The 15,080-nt window shown below is 32.2% G+C and overlaps 2 protein-coding genes across 3 annotated transcripts; one reads left to right on the top strand and one right to left on the bottom strand.

Annotated features, from left to right (window-relative positions):
- Positions 1-4,129: 4,129 nt before the first annotated feature.
- Positions 4,130-8,567, top strand: LOC108472590 (mannose-6-phosphate isomerase 2-like). Its single transcript, XM_017774134.2, has 5 exons — positions 4,130-4,909; positions 5,257-5,424; positions 6,459-6,677; positions 6,877-7,143; positions 7,316-8,567. The coding sequence occupies exons 1-5, from the start codon at positions 4,583-4,585 to the stop codon at positions 7,631-7,633; spliced, it is 1,299 nt and encodes a 432-aa protein (XP_017629623.1). The 5' UTR covers positions 4,130-4,582; the 3' UTR covers positions 7,634-8,567.
- Positions 8,223-14,305, bottom strand: LOC108470703 (uncharacterized). Of its 2 annotated transcripts, none has more exons than XM_017772134.2 (8): positions 13,869-14,305; positions 13,448-13,492; positions 12,721-12,850; positions 10,371-10,440; positions 10,246-10,294; positions 9,907-10,004; positions 8,935-9,073; positions 8,223-8,578 (listed from the first exon to the last, which is right to left on the bottom strand). In XM_017772134.2, exons 1-8 carry the CDS (start codon positions 14,187-14,189, stop codon positions 8,432-8,434), a joined length of 999 nt encoding a protein of 332 aa, XP_017627623.1. In that variant the 5' UTR covers positions 14,190-14,305; the 3' UTR covers positions 8,223-8,431. The 2 variants fall into 2 exon arrangements, with proteins under 2 accessions (XP_017627623.1, XP_017627624.1); XM_017772135.2 differs by having other exon boundaries at positions 10,371-10,410.
- Positions 14,306-15,080: the final 775 nt, after the last annotated feature.

Here is a 15,080-nt window from a genome sequence, read left to right as displayed (position 1 = left end):
TATTTTAATAAAATAAAATATTTTATAGGTGATCCGATCACACCTAAATAAAAAGGATTGGTGGCGACTCCATTTTCCATTTAAAGTCGATCCCCGTTTTTCAAAGCAAAAAAATGGTTTCGACATTTCCAACTGTTTTTGTGTCATTATAACCCAAGGTATCGATACCTGAGGGTAAGGCATCGATACCTTGACCCAAAAATCAAATTTTTGAGTAACAAAGAGCAATTTTGGTATCTTTTTTAAGGTGGGTATCGATATTAAAGCCTAGGTATCGATACATTCATCAAAACTTGAATTTTTAGAGTTCCAGAATGCTATTTTGGTATTGATTTTGTGCAGTGGTATAGATACCTTTCACAAAATATTGATACATTTTGTTTAAGTATCGATCCATTGCCCTTGTTTTGAGTAAAAATAATTTTTAAATAATTTCCAAACGCAAACGAACATCTATTAATAACCCCGGATGTTTATATTAATAATTTTTGGGTTAAATAAGTTAACGCACTATGTATGAATGACTGAATCATATGATGTCTAGCCAAAAATGCTTTGGCACCAAATGTAATAGTCTTATACCAGGTCCATACAGTCGGACCAGGTATAGGGCTGTTACATAGTAGCCACCTTATGTGTACCAAATTTAGAGATTTATCGAGCATTAAAATGCCTTTGATTAACCTCAGGATGAATTCTCAGGCGTATTGTTCTTTGACGATGTTGGACACGTTCAAAGGGAATTTTTTTAAATTAGTTTCCAACCACTTCATATGTATCTTACAACTTTGAAACTTATTCGGCACTTTCCCAAATAATGTCTCGCAAATGTCCTTTTTACGGGGAACGACTGTTGACCCCATAACGACTGACCTATCAATCGGTAAACCGAGTTATAAAGCTACATCCTTAATCGAAATGAATATATGAAATAATTAAATAAAACTATAGTATTTTTAAACAAAGTGTATGGAACATTTCGAACAAAAATTGAGAGAATTAAGAGTTTAGAGAGAATATAAAGAGTTGAATTTGAGTGAGAATAATGAAAAATGACTTGCTATTTATGGGAAAAAAAATAATGTTGGCCCTTTTAAAAATTTTTACCATTGCCAACGTTTAAAAAGTCATTGGAGAAAATGACCGTTGCAGGAAAGTACTTTCCTACCACTTGTGCAGAAAGTATGCCTAATTGAACACACTTTCACATACTCTTTAAAGAACGACCTATTTCTTTATTTAAAAAAAAACAAACTAAAAGATAAATTAAAAAAATATATCTTACTAAGTTAGCCATATGAAATGTTAAAAAAAATGAAGGCTTATCAATCAAAATTAAAAAAAAAAATTAACATTTTTGGGAACACGAAATGACTAAATTGCTTAAGTTTTAAAGTCATATTTTATTTTGAGTGACGTTATAAAGTAAATTTAAACCATTTATAATGCTGACGTAATATTTCATCTGCCTTTTGTTGTGTTGTGTTAATTGAATAGAGGCGAAACTTGCTTGCACCTTCCTCAAGAAGATATCGTACTCTTCACATAATAAAAAATTGACGAAATTTCCTCACATTTCAACAAAATTACCTAATGCAATCATCGTTAAAAAGAAGAGAAAATCTTTTGGTTGTAAAATGAGAGCTAGCTCATCTCTAATTCATAAGATGTGGACGTGGATGTGATGCAACATTTAATTAAAACAGTGCAGGCTCAACTACTTGCTCCGTCTAACAAATAATGTAAAAGTAGGGTTCCTTTTCCAACATTAAGAATAATAATGTATACGTTTCCACATCCACAAATGCAGGATCATCCGACGTTTTGATTTTTCAGAATCAAATTCGATATTGACATTTCATATTTTAATCTAAGTATGGAGGTGACGTGAATATCATTACTCCTTTTACCATATTATAACTTCTCCCAAAATAAATTATTAGCTTTGCCATTCAACATTAACATTTCTAAAAATATTTTAGATTAATATAAAATATAGTTGTATAGGGCACATGTTTATTTTAAATATAAACTTAGATTTGAATAGGCTAAAACAGTATATTAGTCCCTGAATTTTGGTGAAAAATTCAATCAAATCTTTCCACAAAAAAATCACTTAATTAAGCCTTCAAATTCTTAAATTGCATCAATTAAGCTTTTTGACCAACGCTTTTCATCTTTAACCGTTAATGATGCTGGCGTGAAGCTCCATGTCAGCGATTATTGATAACATGGAAAAATAAAAAAAAATCAAAAAAAAGAATTTTTATTTTTATTTTTATTTTGGCCATGTCAGTAATTATCATCGGCATGGAGCGTCATGTTAGCACTATAAAGGTCAAAGGGCCTAATTGATGCAATTTGAGAGTTTGAGGACTTAATTGATTTTTTAGCTAAAGTTCAGAGGCTTATATCCCCTTTTAGCCATTTGAATAGTACATAGGGTTAGTATTTGGTACACAAGCAATACACTTTTTTTTTTATTCCACAAATAGCTCTAAATAATTGTCATGTGTCTATTTTTTAAACATATAATTTTTTTAATATTTTACTATATACCTATAGAACACTTGTTAACCCTTTGACCCTACTTGTGGAGTCTAAAAACTCCATTGACAATAAACTAAATATTTTCTCATATATAAATATATATTTATTCCTTACTCTTGAATTAATTAACACATTAACTTTCCACATTGACACTTTTGAGTAGTTATCAACGAGTTAATGAGTTATGAAAATATTGAAACTTCAACACATTTCAACTCGAGAAATGAAAGAGTTAGAAATAAACATATATCATTGGTAAAACTACAATGGAGAAGTCATAACATCGAGGAAGTCACTTAGGAGTTGGAAGAGACGATCCATATCTATTATCCTCATCTCTTTCTAGACGCAATTTCTTGAAGTAAGGAAAAAATGTAAAGACTCGATTTTCGTTGATATTGAAAAATTAATTTCAAGGCCGAATTTAATAAGTCGAGTTGAACAAAATATTAAACCAATAAATTCTTGGGGTGAGGATGATATTAGAAAGTGATATCGAAGCATGTATGCCCGATCAACACTTATGTATGCATTGTCAAGTGTTAGAGATTTAATTCATGTATTTGTCCTAAATTTGCATCCAGCTAATAAAATCTAAATTTATAAAAATGAAATATAATCAAGAATGTGATAAATAAATATCTCAATGACATGATTCATTATTGGCCTGATTTATGATACCAGATGAGTAATAAAAATGAAATATGACATGAAACATGTTGTTAAACACCTTAAGGATAGAATGAGAATATGATACAATGAAATATGGTCACTAATGCACGTTCCGGGAATTGATTTAATGACATGTATGTAAGTGTATATATATATATATATTTATGGTTAATGTATTTTATTTTATTTAGTTATTGTTCTACGTATTAAATTTAGATTATGTTAGCATTAATGAACTTTTAATGCTTAGCGTGCGGATGTGTTATTTTCATGTGTAAATGTAAATTTAATTTGTGATTAATTCATCAGGCTTTCGAGACATCCAAAGATATACATTTAGTTGAGATAATGTTTGTATCTCTCTTTGAATGTAGTTAGTAGAAGGGCATGTACATAAGTTGAGTAAGTAAAATTTGGGTCTTAGGTGCTATTTGGTTATTTTGGTTGGGGCAAAATTTGCAATTAAGCCAAGACCAAGCTAGTATTTTGGTTATAGTTTAGGGGCTAAATTAGATATTAACCCTCATCATCATTTTGTCAACGGGTTAACTGCGGCTGAAAGATGAGGGACCAAAATGCTACAAATCGATAAATTTAGTGATCAATTTGTAAATAGTCATAGTTCAATGAGCAAATCATAAACTTAGCAATAACTGGGTGATTCCTGGTGTAATTTACCTAATTCATCAGTGCTTTAGATGTATAACACGTGGAAATGTGGGTTCCAAAGTCCAAACACAGAGCAACACAGGATAACCATTGACAAGGGTGTGTCTTGTTTAGTTGGTTGCCGTTTCGTCTCCGGAGTTGGTGCTACCAGAATATCAATCCCTTCTTTTTTGACAATATTTTCCTCGGTTTTTTCACATTCTCTTGATAATACGTGGAGTGCTATTATTATTATTAAAAAGAAAAAAAAAAAGCATAGAAATTTCGTGGGGAGATAACAAGGAAACTGCAAATAAAATCAAAGTAGTTACAGTTAAAAAGAGTCCCCACCTCTTCTTTTTCTTCTTCTTCTTCCCATCTCATCGCGCCAACATGCTTAAACTGTACCGTAATTTGTCCGTAATATGCATAACTGTCAGCTCAAGTTGTTTCTCTTTTCTTCTTCCCATCCCATCTCCTTGACTTTGGATTCCCATATTACTCCTCTCAATATCTTTGTCCGCAATATAACTTGGTTTTTTTCCCTCGATTCCTTTTCCTGCCATCCGAATTAGTATTTTATGTCGGTTCTCTATCTTATTACCCTTTTATACTCTTTAAATACCACCAAACACTCCCAATTCCCTTGATCCTCATTGTTCTCTTCTATTTTTTTTAAAAATATTTTCTCGGTTTTTTTTTGGCTTCAACGATGGCGGGAGTGAATGGTGAGAAGTTGAAGAGGCTAAGAGCATGGGTTCAAAATTATGAGTGGGGAAGAAGCGGGGCGGAGGCAGAGGTGGCGAGGCTGTTGGCCTTGAATTCCGGGGCAGAGATAGAGCCAAACAAGCCTTATGCTGAGTTTTGGATGGGAACCCATGAATCGGGGCCAAACGTTTTGGTTGAGGAGGAAGGAGAAGAAGAAGAAGAAAAAGAGCAACAAGATGTGGGATTGAAAGAGTGGATTGAGAAGAACCCAAAAGTGCTGGGTCATAAGGTTTTGGAAAAATGGGGCTCTGATCTTCCTTTCTTGTTCAAGGTTTCTTCATTCTCTCCATTTTTTTACACTTTTTCTTTATTTGGTTATGACAACTTTGGTTTTGTTAATCCCATTAAATTCCGATTCATCAAAAGGTAAGTCGAGTCGCACCTAAAATTTGAAAAAAGAACAAGAACAACTCTTATCACTCATTTTCGATTCATAAATTTTGGTTAACTCGCATCATTTGATGAGTCAATACTCAATAGGGGTCAGTTTTTGTTTTAAATAGAATTTTTAAAAATAAAATTTAATATTTTAATATTATATGATTAGAAAAAAAAAGTGTGAAAGTGAAGCAGTGTGATGAATAAAATGAAATAAAAGCAGAAATGGTGTAAAAATAGGTACTGTCAGTGGGGAAAGCGCTGTCAATACAGGCGCATCCGGATAAAGAATTGGCCAAAGAATTGCATAAGATGAAGCCCAATCTGTACAAAGATGCTAATCACAAACCTGAGATGGCTTTGGCTATAACTGAGTTCAGGGCACTTTGTGGCTTCATTACTCTCCAGGTATTCCTTCTCTTTTTTAACTTATAATAATTTGATTTTAAAAAGTTTTTATTTAATTCATTCAACTAATAAATTTTTTTTAAAAAAAATTATTAATAAACTCCGAGTGATGATTCAACAATCGTACAGTGAATTAATACTCATTAACGAGTAGAAGAATATACTTTAGATTTAAGTCAATTTGATTGTTAGTGTCAGAGAATAAAGAAAAAAGCTGTTTAAATTTTAGTTTATAAATTCGTGATGTTTAAAGCTATTTTATAAACAAAAACTGAACGTACAAGAGAAATGTAAATAAAGCTTTCAATTAGTGCAAGCAACATGAACAAGAGAAAGCCATATGGTATTAATTTTAATAGTGTTGTGAAATTTTTTTGAAGAATTTAGTAATAAAATTGTAATTTTTTTTAATTAAGTGACTAAAATGAAAATTTACTCGATGAGTGATAATGGAGTTATTATTATTATTACGATAATTGGTGTTAAAATATCATTTGGACAAGTGCTGAAATTGGGCTACCTAACCACTCCTCTTATTTCTCTTATTTCTAGTTGGAGCAAGAACCTTTTGTTGGTAAAAGCACACTCTCTGGTGGAGTATACTTTTATTTTTAACCCCTTATACGCACACTTCACATGCCTTAAAAATAAATACAGACATGAATTATTATAAAATTTTAGTTATTTATCAATAAAATTATTATTTAACATAAATGCAATTTAAATATATAAAATTATATTACGAATGATTTATTTTATATATACATAAAATTTAACTTAAATTTTATTAATACATATTCTCTATTTTCACTTGTTACCATAATTATGTTTAAATCTAAATACATATCCCATCACTAATTTTAAATTTATTATTACATTAACTGATCTCACTCACGGAAAGCAATCTTATTGTCTGTCACTCTGGTCAAAGAAGTAACATGCTCAAACTATGCTTCATTTTCCGATGATTCTGTCAACTATAATAATCTCTTTGAAGCAAATGTATATCTATATCGGTTCTTTTTTCCTCGCAGGAGCTTAAGGAAGTGCTTGAAGATGTTCCGGAGATAGTAGAATTGGTCGGCACTGCATCCGCGAAGCAAGTCATGGAGATTGACGAGCGAGGTGGCGATACTGCCGACAAAGCTAAAACTGCTCTGCGGTCGGTTTTTACGCAACTTATGTCTGCAAGCAAGGAGATGACCACGAAAGCTATATCCAAACTTAAAAGTCGGCTGCTCCTACAAAGTCAGGTCTGCACTAATTTCATCATTATCAATCACTTCTTTTTAAAACTGACAAAGAGTTCAATTTCCATGCTCAACTTCAACATTGATTATTGGTGCTTGATTAGGACCGCAGACTATTCAAATTAGGCATTAAGATAACTGCTACTTGAAGCTATATTGTTGCTCATATGCCGTTTATTTCTTTGTGCTTTATGGGCAACAGTTGAGGAGTCTGACGGAGAAAGAAGAGTTGGTGTTGCAGTTGGAAAAGCAATACCCCGGAGACATAGGTGTGTTATCGGCTTTCTTCTTCAATTACGTGAAACTTAAGCCAGGGGAAGCTTTGTATCTGGCGGCCAATGAGCCCCACGCTTATTTAAGTGGCGACTGCGTTGAATGCATGGCAACCTCCGACAATGTCGTCCGAGCTGGTCTCACTCCCAAGCATCGTGATATCCAAACCCTCTGTTCTATGCTCACCTATAACCAGGTAGAATGACTACCCAACACATCTACATATGAATGTCAGAATATAACTCTTAATTACCTTCAAGTAGACATGTCCAAAAAACTAAACTTAGAAAAGGTGATTTTTTTAATTCGAATTAAAAATATAATATAAAACTAATAAAAATCATAACATAATATCGTTTATGTTGCAGGGCTACCCTGAAATCCTTTCGGGACTTGCATTGAGTCCTTACATAACAAGGTACCTCCCACCGTTTGATGAGTTCGAGGTTGATCGTTGCATTCTTCCGAAAGGGTCGTCGGTGGTTTTCCCGGCCATCCCGGGTCCTTCAATCTTCCTCGCATTTGTTGGGGAAGGAAAAATGAAAACTGGATGTTGGGAAGGCATTGTTACTGAAGGAGATGTGGTGTTCGAACCAGCCAACACAGAGCTCGTCATTACTGCGACTACATCTGAGCTGCAACTTTATAGGGCAGGGATCAACAGCAGGTTCTTTCATGGTCAATGAATTTATGAACACTGCCGGCGTCTACTGCCATTATCATTCAGCAGCCTTAGTGAGTAAAATAAATTATTTAATTTCATTTATTTATGCTTTCTTTTGCTGCCATTTTATGGTTATAATGTAATTTTAGGACCTGCATATATATTCTGTGAATATATAAATAACTGAAATCACTCCCAATATTGAGTTGTGTTTTCTAATACTATTTTAATGGTATGATATATAGCTTTAAAAATTAAACCGGTTAGATCCCAATGACGCAACAGTGAAAAATAAAAAGAATTAAGTGCCTGATTATAATATCATATGTAATGATCTTTCAAATGGAAAGGAGAGGCATTTTTTCCTTTCAAAAAAGTTAAATTATTAATATAACTCTAATAATATTTATTTATTTATTTTATTTTATAACGAGTTTTTAGTTAAATTCTGATACCAGCGTTGTCAGGTTTTATAATTAGAAAAAAAATTCAATAAAATTAATAGCAATCAACTTTGGAAGTGACGAATTAACCCAACAAGGGAAATGTTAACCAATGTTTAAACATCACCTAAAAGGTGGGTTTATAAACCAAATGAGCTAAACATTGGGTTAGCTATAAAAAGGCATTTTCTTTTTGCTGCTCAAATAAATATATGCATAAAATCTTTCAAAAAGAATAAAAAAAGAAATGCCTGAAATGAACCCTAATATTGTCTAACATAAAATTTGAATATACCCTAACAATGACCAAACTCCAAGAAAGAAAAGAAAACTTGGTGATTGAGAATGGATAATACAAATTCGGATATTTTAGATTGTTATCTGTTCAAACCGTTTAGCCATGATAGTATGACATTAGCACCTTCCCCCCACGAACAATCCAACATCATGTCATGCGCAACTCCTTCGATACATATCGGTGTCACGTTGTAAAATCTCCCCGTCTCATTGAGTCCTTCCGCGTCCTACATTTACATATATGATATATCCAGTATAAACAAGGAGAAGGGGGTCCTAAAATGATCTAAAGTAATAATCTCATACCATGATACTCTGACTCTTCATTTTATTTTTTGAAATACCCGTGTTTGACTCCATATTCAATGCATATTCGGGTATGGTAAGGAGAATTGTACATAATCATGTCAGACACATACTAGTATCTGATATGTCCAAGTAACAGAGATCCCAGGCAAGGTCTCCTAACTTTTCTTAAAAGCACAATATTCTCATATATTTGCAGCCTTTGATATGAGATACGAGAAAAAGGAAAGCATGATGGAAAATCAGAAATGCATAAATTAATTTAGACAGGATTTACCACAATGAAGTCATCTTTTGCACCCAACACAAGAATTTCAGTTGAACAGGCAGTCATTTTAGGCACGGGAAGTGACTCATTCAACTTCCGTAGATCAAACAATGGCACCCTCGAGCTTTCTTTCATTAGCTCCTGATAACTGAAAGAGGGAAAAAAAGTCAAAAGGCTGAGTCAACAATTTCAGTTGATTTGCAATACAATTTTTGGTACATTGGAATAAGCATGTAGAGTGAAAACAATATTAACCTTTCCTTAGTAAGTGTGAAATGTTATTCTGATAAGAAGATTTATATCCTTCTATCAAGCTATGCTGCTCAGACTCGTTATTTTTTTGAAGCATCCGTGCCTTTATGTCACTCGAACTTGGATGTAAAGTGTTAGATACAGATATATGTCTAACAGGATTATGTTCAATTTTTTTTTCCTGGTTTTTCCATATAATTGAAAGGTCCTTGGATGTTCATATCTCCACATACCCATGTACTATGTTCAACTATGTATTAAACGTGAGTGTCAAACAAGGGTACTTCAAGAACAATGAAGAGTTAAAGCAATGTAACCATATGTGATGCAAATTTGAATGAGTATGGAGATATCACTCTCCAAAGACTCCCCAAATTTTAAACAATTGAATATACTTGAGTTCAAAACATACCGTATCTGACACTAAAACCCAAATCTGAGCAACATAGCCTTCAAGAAATTAGGTAGATATTCTTGAGGTTCCAGACATCTTTCTCTAGATATTACCAATATTTATTTTTGGTTGATAGATATTACCAATATTTATCCATGGTATCACTTAGCTATGAATTACTAATAGGTGGTTGCACAATTGATTTTCAATGAGATTTTATCAATTATGAACAGAAAAATTGCAACTCCACAATTCCATTTAATATCTTATTCAATTATGTGAGAGAGACAGAGATGAATGTTCATATATATGATTAGGAGGTTCATGAAACAAACCGTAGCACCAAATTATCCTCCATTGTAGCTGAGAAGAAGGTCTCCCTACAAAGGGACAGTGAAGTTTGAAAAGCTTTAGCAGCTAGGCTACGAGTCACCTGCATAGGGGATCGAACAACAATTAAAAATAAATTGTATGACATCATGAAAAACTTGAATACTTGAATTCAATTTGTGTGATAGTTCGGGTTCTACTAGACAATGGCCAAGCTGAATTCAAATTTTTCCTAACTGAACCCAAATAAATTGAGAACACAAATTTCTTGTTCACACTCCTAGTCCACACAGAGAGTGAGAGGCATGTTTTCAGATTGATGCACTCAAAATCCAAAAGCTTACCTTAAAAGCGGCAATGGGTTTGGAAAAGAGATAGCGCCACACCAAGCCACTGAATAAAATTGTAAAAGTTAGCATTGGAAAGTTACTTCGATGAAAAATAAGAGTTAGATTGCTTGAGAAATCACCTATTACCCGAAGGAGGAACAGAGCAGATTAACGCAGCACCTGTAAGTTTGGGGTACAAATTTTGCATTTCTAGAAACATTTCGATCAGCATAAGAAGAAACACAGTGTAATAAAATGCTCTCTTTTTCTAGGATCACTAAATATGTTATTCAGACTCAGTTGTGTCAGATACGGATATGTGTTTGACATGGGTCTTGTTAGATTCTTTTTAAACTTTTCCGAATTCGTATTCCCATACCTATGTGTTGGTGCGAGTGTCAAATGAGAATACTTTCAAATATATATATTTAAGGGTAAACTATCTAGTAGCTCACCCAACTTTTAGGATGCTTTTATTTAGTTCCCTAAAATAAAGTTCTTGCAATTTCATCACTCAACTTTTAAGGTGTTTTCATTTTAATCACCCAACCGTTAAATCTCTAACAGCAGTTAACTAGTACACACCATGTTCACACTTTCATTTTGGTCACCTAACTTCTATGTTGTTTTCATTTTGGTCACCCAGAAAATATCATTCTTTTTAATATTGATCAGGGTAAAAATCATTAAGGATTAAAGTGAAAAAATGGTACAAACTAAAATAATGCTTTAAAAATTGTACTTGTTTGCCCTCTTGCCGAAATTTCTAAGTTTTTTTCAATATTGAAATTTTAAAACATCAAAATCAATTAAATAAGTTATTGAAAAATTTTTAACCCTTGATAGTGTCAACTCAAATAAATCATCTTTAATAATTGTATATGAAACCCAAATTTCTTTTGATTATATGATCTTGAGTCTTTCATAGTAAGCTAAAAACAAAGAAAAATCATTACAATTACTTAAATTAATTAATTTATATTCCATACCAAACGAAACCCAAAATTTTTTATTATTTCTTTACATAAATGAAGAACGAACATTTAATTTAATTAATTGCAATTATTTTTCTTTACTTTTAGCTTGGTATAAAAGATTAAAGATTATACAATGAAAAGAAATTTAAGTTTTGTAAACAATTATGAAATATGAGTTATCGAATTGATTTCATTAAGAATAATATGGAAACATAAAATAAAAATTTAAATTTAGGAGATTAATTTAATTAACTTCAATATCATAGTAACAAACCTATTAATATTATCAAGGGATAAAATTTTTCAACAATTTATTTAATTGATTTTATGTTTTGAAATTTAAGATTTCAATATTGAAAGAAAAATTAGAATTTTTGGCAATATGATAAACAAGTACAATTTGACAAATCTATAATATTTTATTTTAGTTTCTACCATTTTTCACTTTAATCCTCAACTTTTTTTTTTGCCCCAATCAATACTTAAAAAAATAATTTGTTTTTTGGGTGACCTAAAAGTTGAGTGACCAAAATGAAAGTGTGATCATGATGCAGTTAACTACAGTTAGAGATTTAACAGTTGGGTGACTAAAATGAAAGCACCCTAAAAGATGCGTGACGGAATTGCAAGGATTTCACTTTGGGTGACCAAAATGAAAACGCCCTAAAAGTTGGGTGACCAGCTAAGTAGTTTACCCTATATATAAAAAAGAATTTGTCCAACATAGACTGAATCAATCAAGACCAATTTGATGAAATGAAGACTTTTAGTGCTCCAAAGCACACTGCACACATCAGAAGGCCAAGGTGAAGTTGGAAACTCATGTATCAATTCAAATTTCGAAGTGGGTGCATACAATGTCCCTTGTGGCACATAACTAGATTTCATATATGACTTATAACTATGTTTCTTCGACTTTTCAATTTTCTTAAGTATTCGTGTTCAAAATGTGTCTTACACTTATTAGGATGAGTACGATATAACTCTACAAATACATTTAAAAAAATGTTCAAAAATTGAATATACCCGTGTCAGACACATACCTATATCCAACAATAACATGATTTACAATCAATCAAAAGATTTCTAAAGAAAAGTGTAGATATCATAAAGGATTCTCAACTATGAAACAGTAGGAATTGATGATTCTTATTTGTTTAGGATGTGAATCCAATGCAATCACTATTTTGAAAGTTTCTCAACTGAAAAAAGGGAAAAAGAAATGATGGCTCACATCTTTGGAAAGGTAAATCTAGCTAGCTTAAGAAATGCTTATACACTACACAAACTTTCGCTTATGCCTTGTTATTCATCAGTATAAACCACCATATCACTCAAAACCGAAGATGAGTGTTGAAATTAGATATGCATCTATTACAGAATGGTAAATTTTTCTGTTTTTTCACATATTTGAAAAACCATACTCTGTACTTGTAGGTGAATATGTGTTGGATATTAGTGTCAAAAATGAATACTTAAGAAAAATAATAGAACCAGATACATAGGAATTTACCATAATGTAGTTCATTTCTCATATTTGCAAGGTAATACTGGATAATAAGGCCCCCAAATGAATGTCCGAGTAAAACCGGTGGCAAGCTGAGGTTCCTCTTGATAAAATCCGCAACATCACCTGCATGTGTCTATGGATTATGAGTGAACAGCGAATTAGAGGAGGAACCTTTAATATAATCAACTGCTTTTAGAAAGAGTTAAAGAAAAAAAAAAAGAAAGCATTATCATGTCAGAGGAATTATTTTTCAATAGGGTGACAAGAAGTTAGATATCTGCAAATTTTGTAAAAATTGAATCCATAAAATTGCTTTAAGACTCTAACCTGTTATCCCATTATTAGTATCACCATCCTATCGGAATTCAATTTAGATAACATTACTTGCCTAATATTCGAATCCACTAAATATTCAAATTTACCAAGTAAAAATAACTTTTTAATTAAAAAAATCGAAAAAAAGAAGCGGATAATGATTCGGATACTCAAATCCGAATCCATTATTCACTATGGTATAACAGTTTTGGAGATCTGAATCCGTTATCTGCAAAAGTAAAGCAGATCCAAATAACAAAGATTTGACTATTGATATCCGCATCAGCTCTGAATCTATTGTAGATAGTGCTGAATTCGCACATCTAAATACACAAACAACAAGATCGGACATCCGCAAATGTTCGAAACTGAACTATACATTGTCATTTCTATTTTCCAGCCAAACGACAATTACCTGAAGAGAACCAGCAACAGTACCGGAAGGCGTATCGCTTTCACCCTACCCATAACACAGAAACAGTGTTGAAATCAGTGCAGCATTTTCGAATAAAAGTTTCATGCAAATGAAACTTCATAAATATTCTAATATGTTTAAATATAAGGCGAGAAAATTGCCAGTCAAGCTTACACCTTAAGGTTCCAAATTTTAAAGGCAGATGAAATATGATCCAGGAGGATCAAACTGAGAAAATGCCCTTCCTCTGATTGCTATAATTAGGTGTCCTCAAAATTCACAAGAGAAGTTTTGGGTGCATTTGAGAAATGCCAACCATGTACTTAAATATAGAATAAATTTAACTCGAAATAGAGCTTCAAAGAGAAAAGAGAAAGTAAAATGTTAAAGAGCGGGAAGAGAAAGAAGAAGATTATATAACCTGACCAAGCAAGCTAAGGGCAAAGCAATCAAACCCAGAATTTGAGAAAAAAGGCAACCAATGTTCAGCCCAACACCAAGCTGAATGGTAACTTCCATGAACGAAAACCAGAGGTGGATCCTTTCTCGACTCTGGGTTTTTCTCTTTGACACTCTTTTGAACGATAACCTCCATGTTTAAACCAGAGGGGAGCTGATGGAAAACACGTGACTGCCCTTGTTTCAGCTCATAGGGAACTCTCGTTTTGCGAGGTTCGTTGAGGACAGCGATGGGATTTAGGGTCATTTTAGGAAGGTGTTGAATCGAGAGAACAATCGCCATGGCTGTGCTGGGAAAGTTGAGCTCCCCCTTCACTGTTTTTGTTAGTGCTAACTTTAATCTAATTGGAATTATGTTTCTCGATTTTACCCACTTCTTATTCGGTTAGAGGGATGTTGATGAGTCCCGTTAAGTTGGGTTTAGACCTGCTCATGATCATCGGTACAGGCCCGTTCGAATAAGGGTTCGCTTTGTACAAAATATAGGTTCTCAAAAATGGATTTTGGTAAGATTTGAAGCTCGTCTTTTATATAGGTTGAGTTTTAGGAGAGAATTTTTTAGTACAATTTAACTAGCTCGAATATATATTATGTTATAAAAATATTATATTAATTATATATGTTAAATAATAATTATATATTTATATTAAATTAATAACTCAATAATAATTAATTTCATTATCCAAAACTTAAAAAAAACGTATCCAATTAAATAACATAACTTAAAATATAAAATCTTAAAATTATATTTAATATAATAAAATATTTATTATGTTTATTTATGTTTTTAATATAATAAAATATTTATTATATTCATAATAGTGTTTTTAATATAAATATTTTTAATGCATTTTAATGTATTATATTTTTAAAATTTATTTTTAAATTAAAACTAATCTAAAAGTTTATATATGGTCGAGTTAGACCTAAGTTTACTTTTCTTAAATTGAGTTGGGCTTGGACAAAAAAATATTCCCATTTTTGGGGTCTGGTTGAGCTTGGGCTTGGAAAATTGATTTAGGCACCTTGCCTAAACCCGAGCCATGAGCATTTCTAAACCTGATTATGGGTAGGACACCGCTTAGGCACGAAAGCCCGTTTGAAATCTAGAAAGGTTTAGGTAAAAATATAGACTTGAAAAATGAACTTGGACAAAAATTAAGACTCGTTTTTT

The sequence above is a fragment of the Gossypium arboreum genome, chromosome 11, assembly GCF_025698485.1.
Source record: "Gossypium arboreum isolate Shixiya-1 chromosome 11, ASM2569848v2, whole genome shotgun sequence".
NCBI classification, from domain to species: domain Eukaryota; kingdom Viridiplantae; phylum Streptophyta; class Magnoliopsida; order Malvales; family Malvaceae; genus Gossypium; species Gossypium arboreum.
Note: the sequence above shows the minus strand (reverse complement) of the source record. Positions and strands in the feature narration are given on the sequence as shown.

Coding starts and splice junctions, on each gene's coding strand:
- LOC108470703 (XM_017772134.2), bottom strand. CDS start 14,189: ATGGCGATTGTTCTCTCGATTCAACACCTTCCTAAAATGACCCTAAAT. Junction 13,493..13,868: donor CCCTTAGCTTGCTTGGTCAG/GTTATATAATCT, acceptor TGTTATGGGTAG/GGTGAAAGCGATACGCCTTC. Junction 10,005..10,245: donor AACCCATTGCCGCTTTTAAG/GTAAGCTTTTGG, acceptor TCCCCTATGCAG/GTGACTCGTAGCCTAGCTGC.
- LOC108472590 (XM_017774134.2), top strand. CDS start 4,583: ATGGCGGGAGTGAATGGTGAGAAGTTGAAGAGGCTAAGAGCATGGGTT. Junction 4,910..5,256: donor ATCTTCCTTTCTTGTTCAAG/GTTTCTTCATTC, acceptor GTGTAAAAATAG/GTACTGTCAGTGGGGAAAGC. Junction 7,144..7,315: donor CTATGCTCACCTATAACCAG/GTAGAATGACTA, acceptor TTTATGTTGCAG/GGCTACCCTGAAATCCTTTC.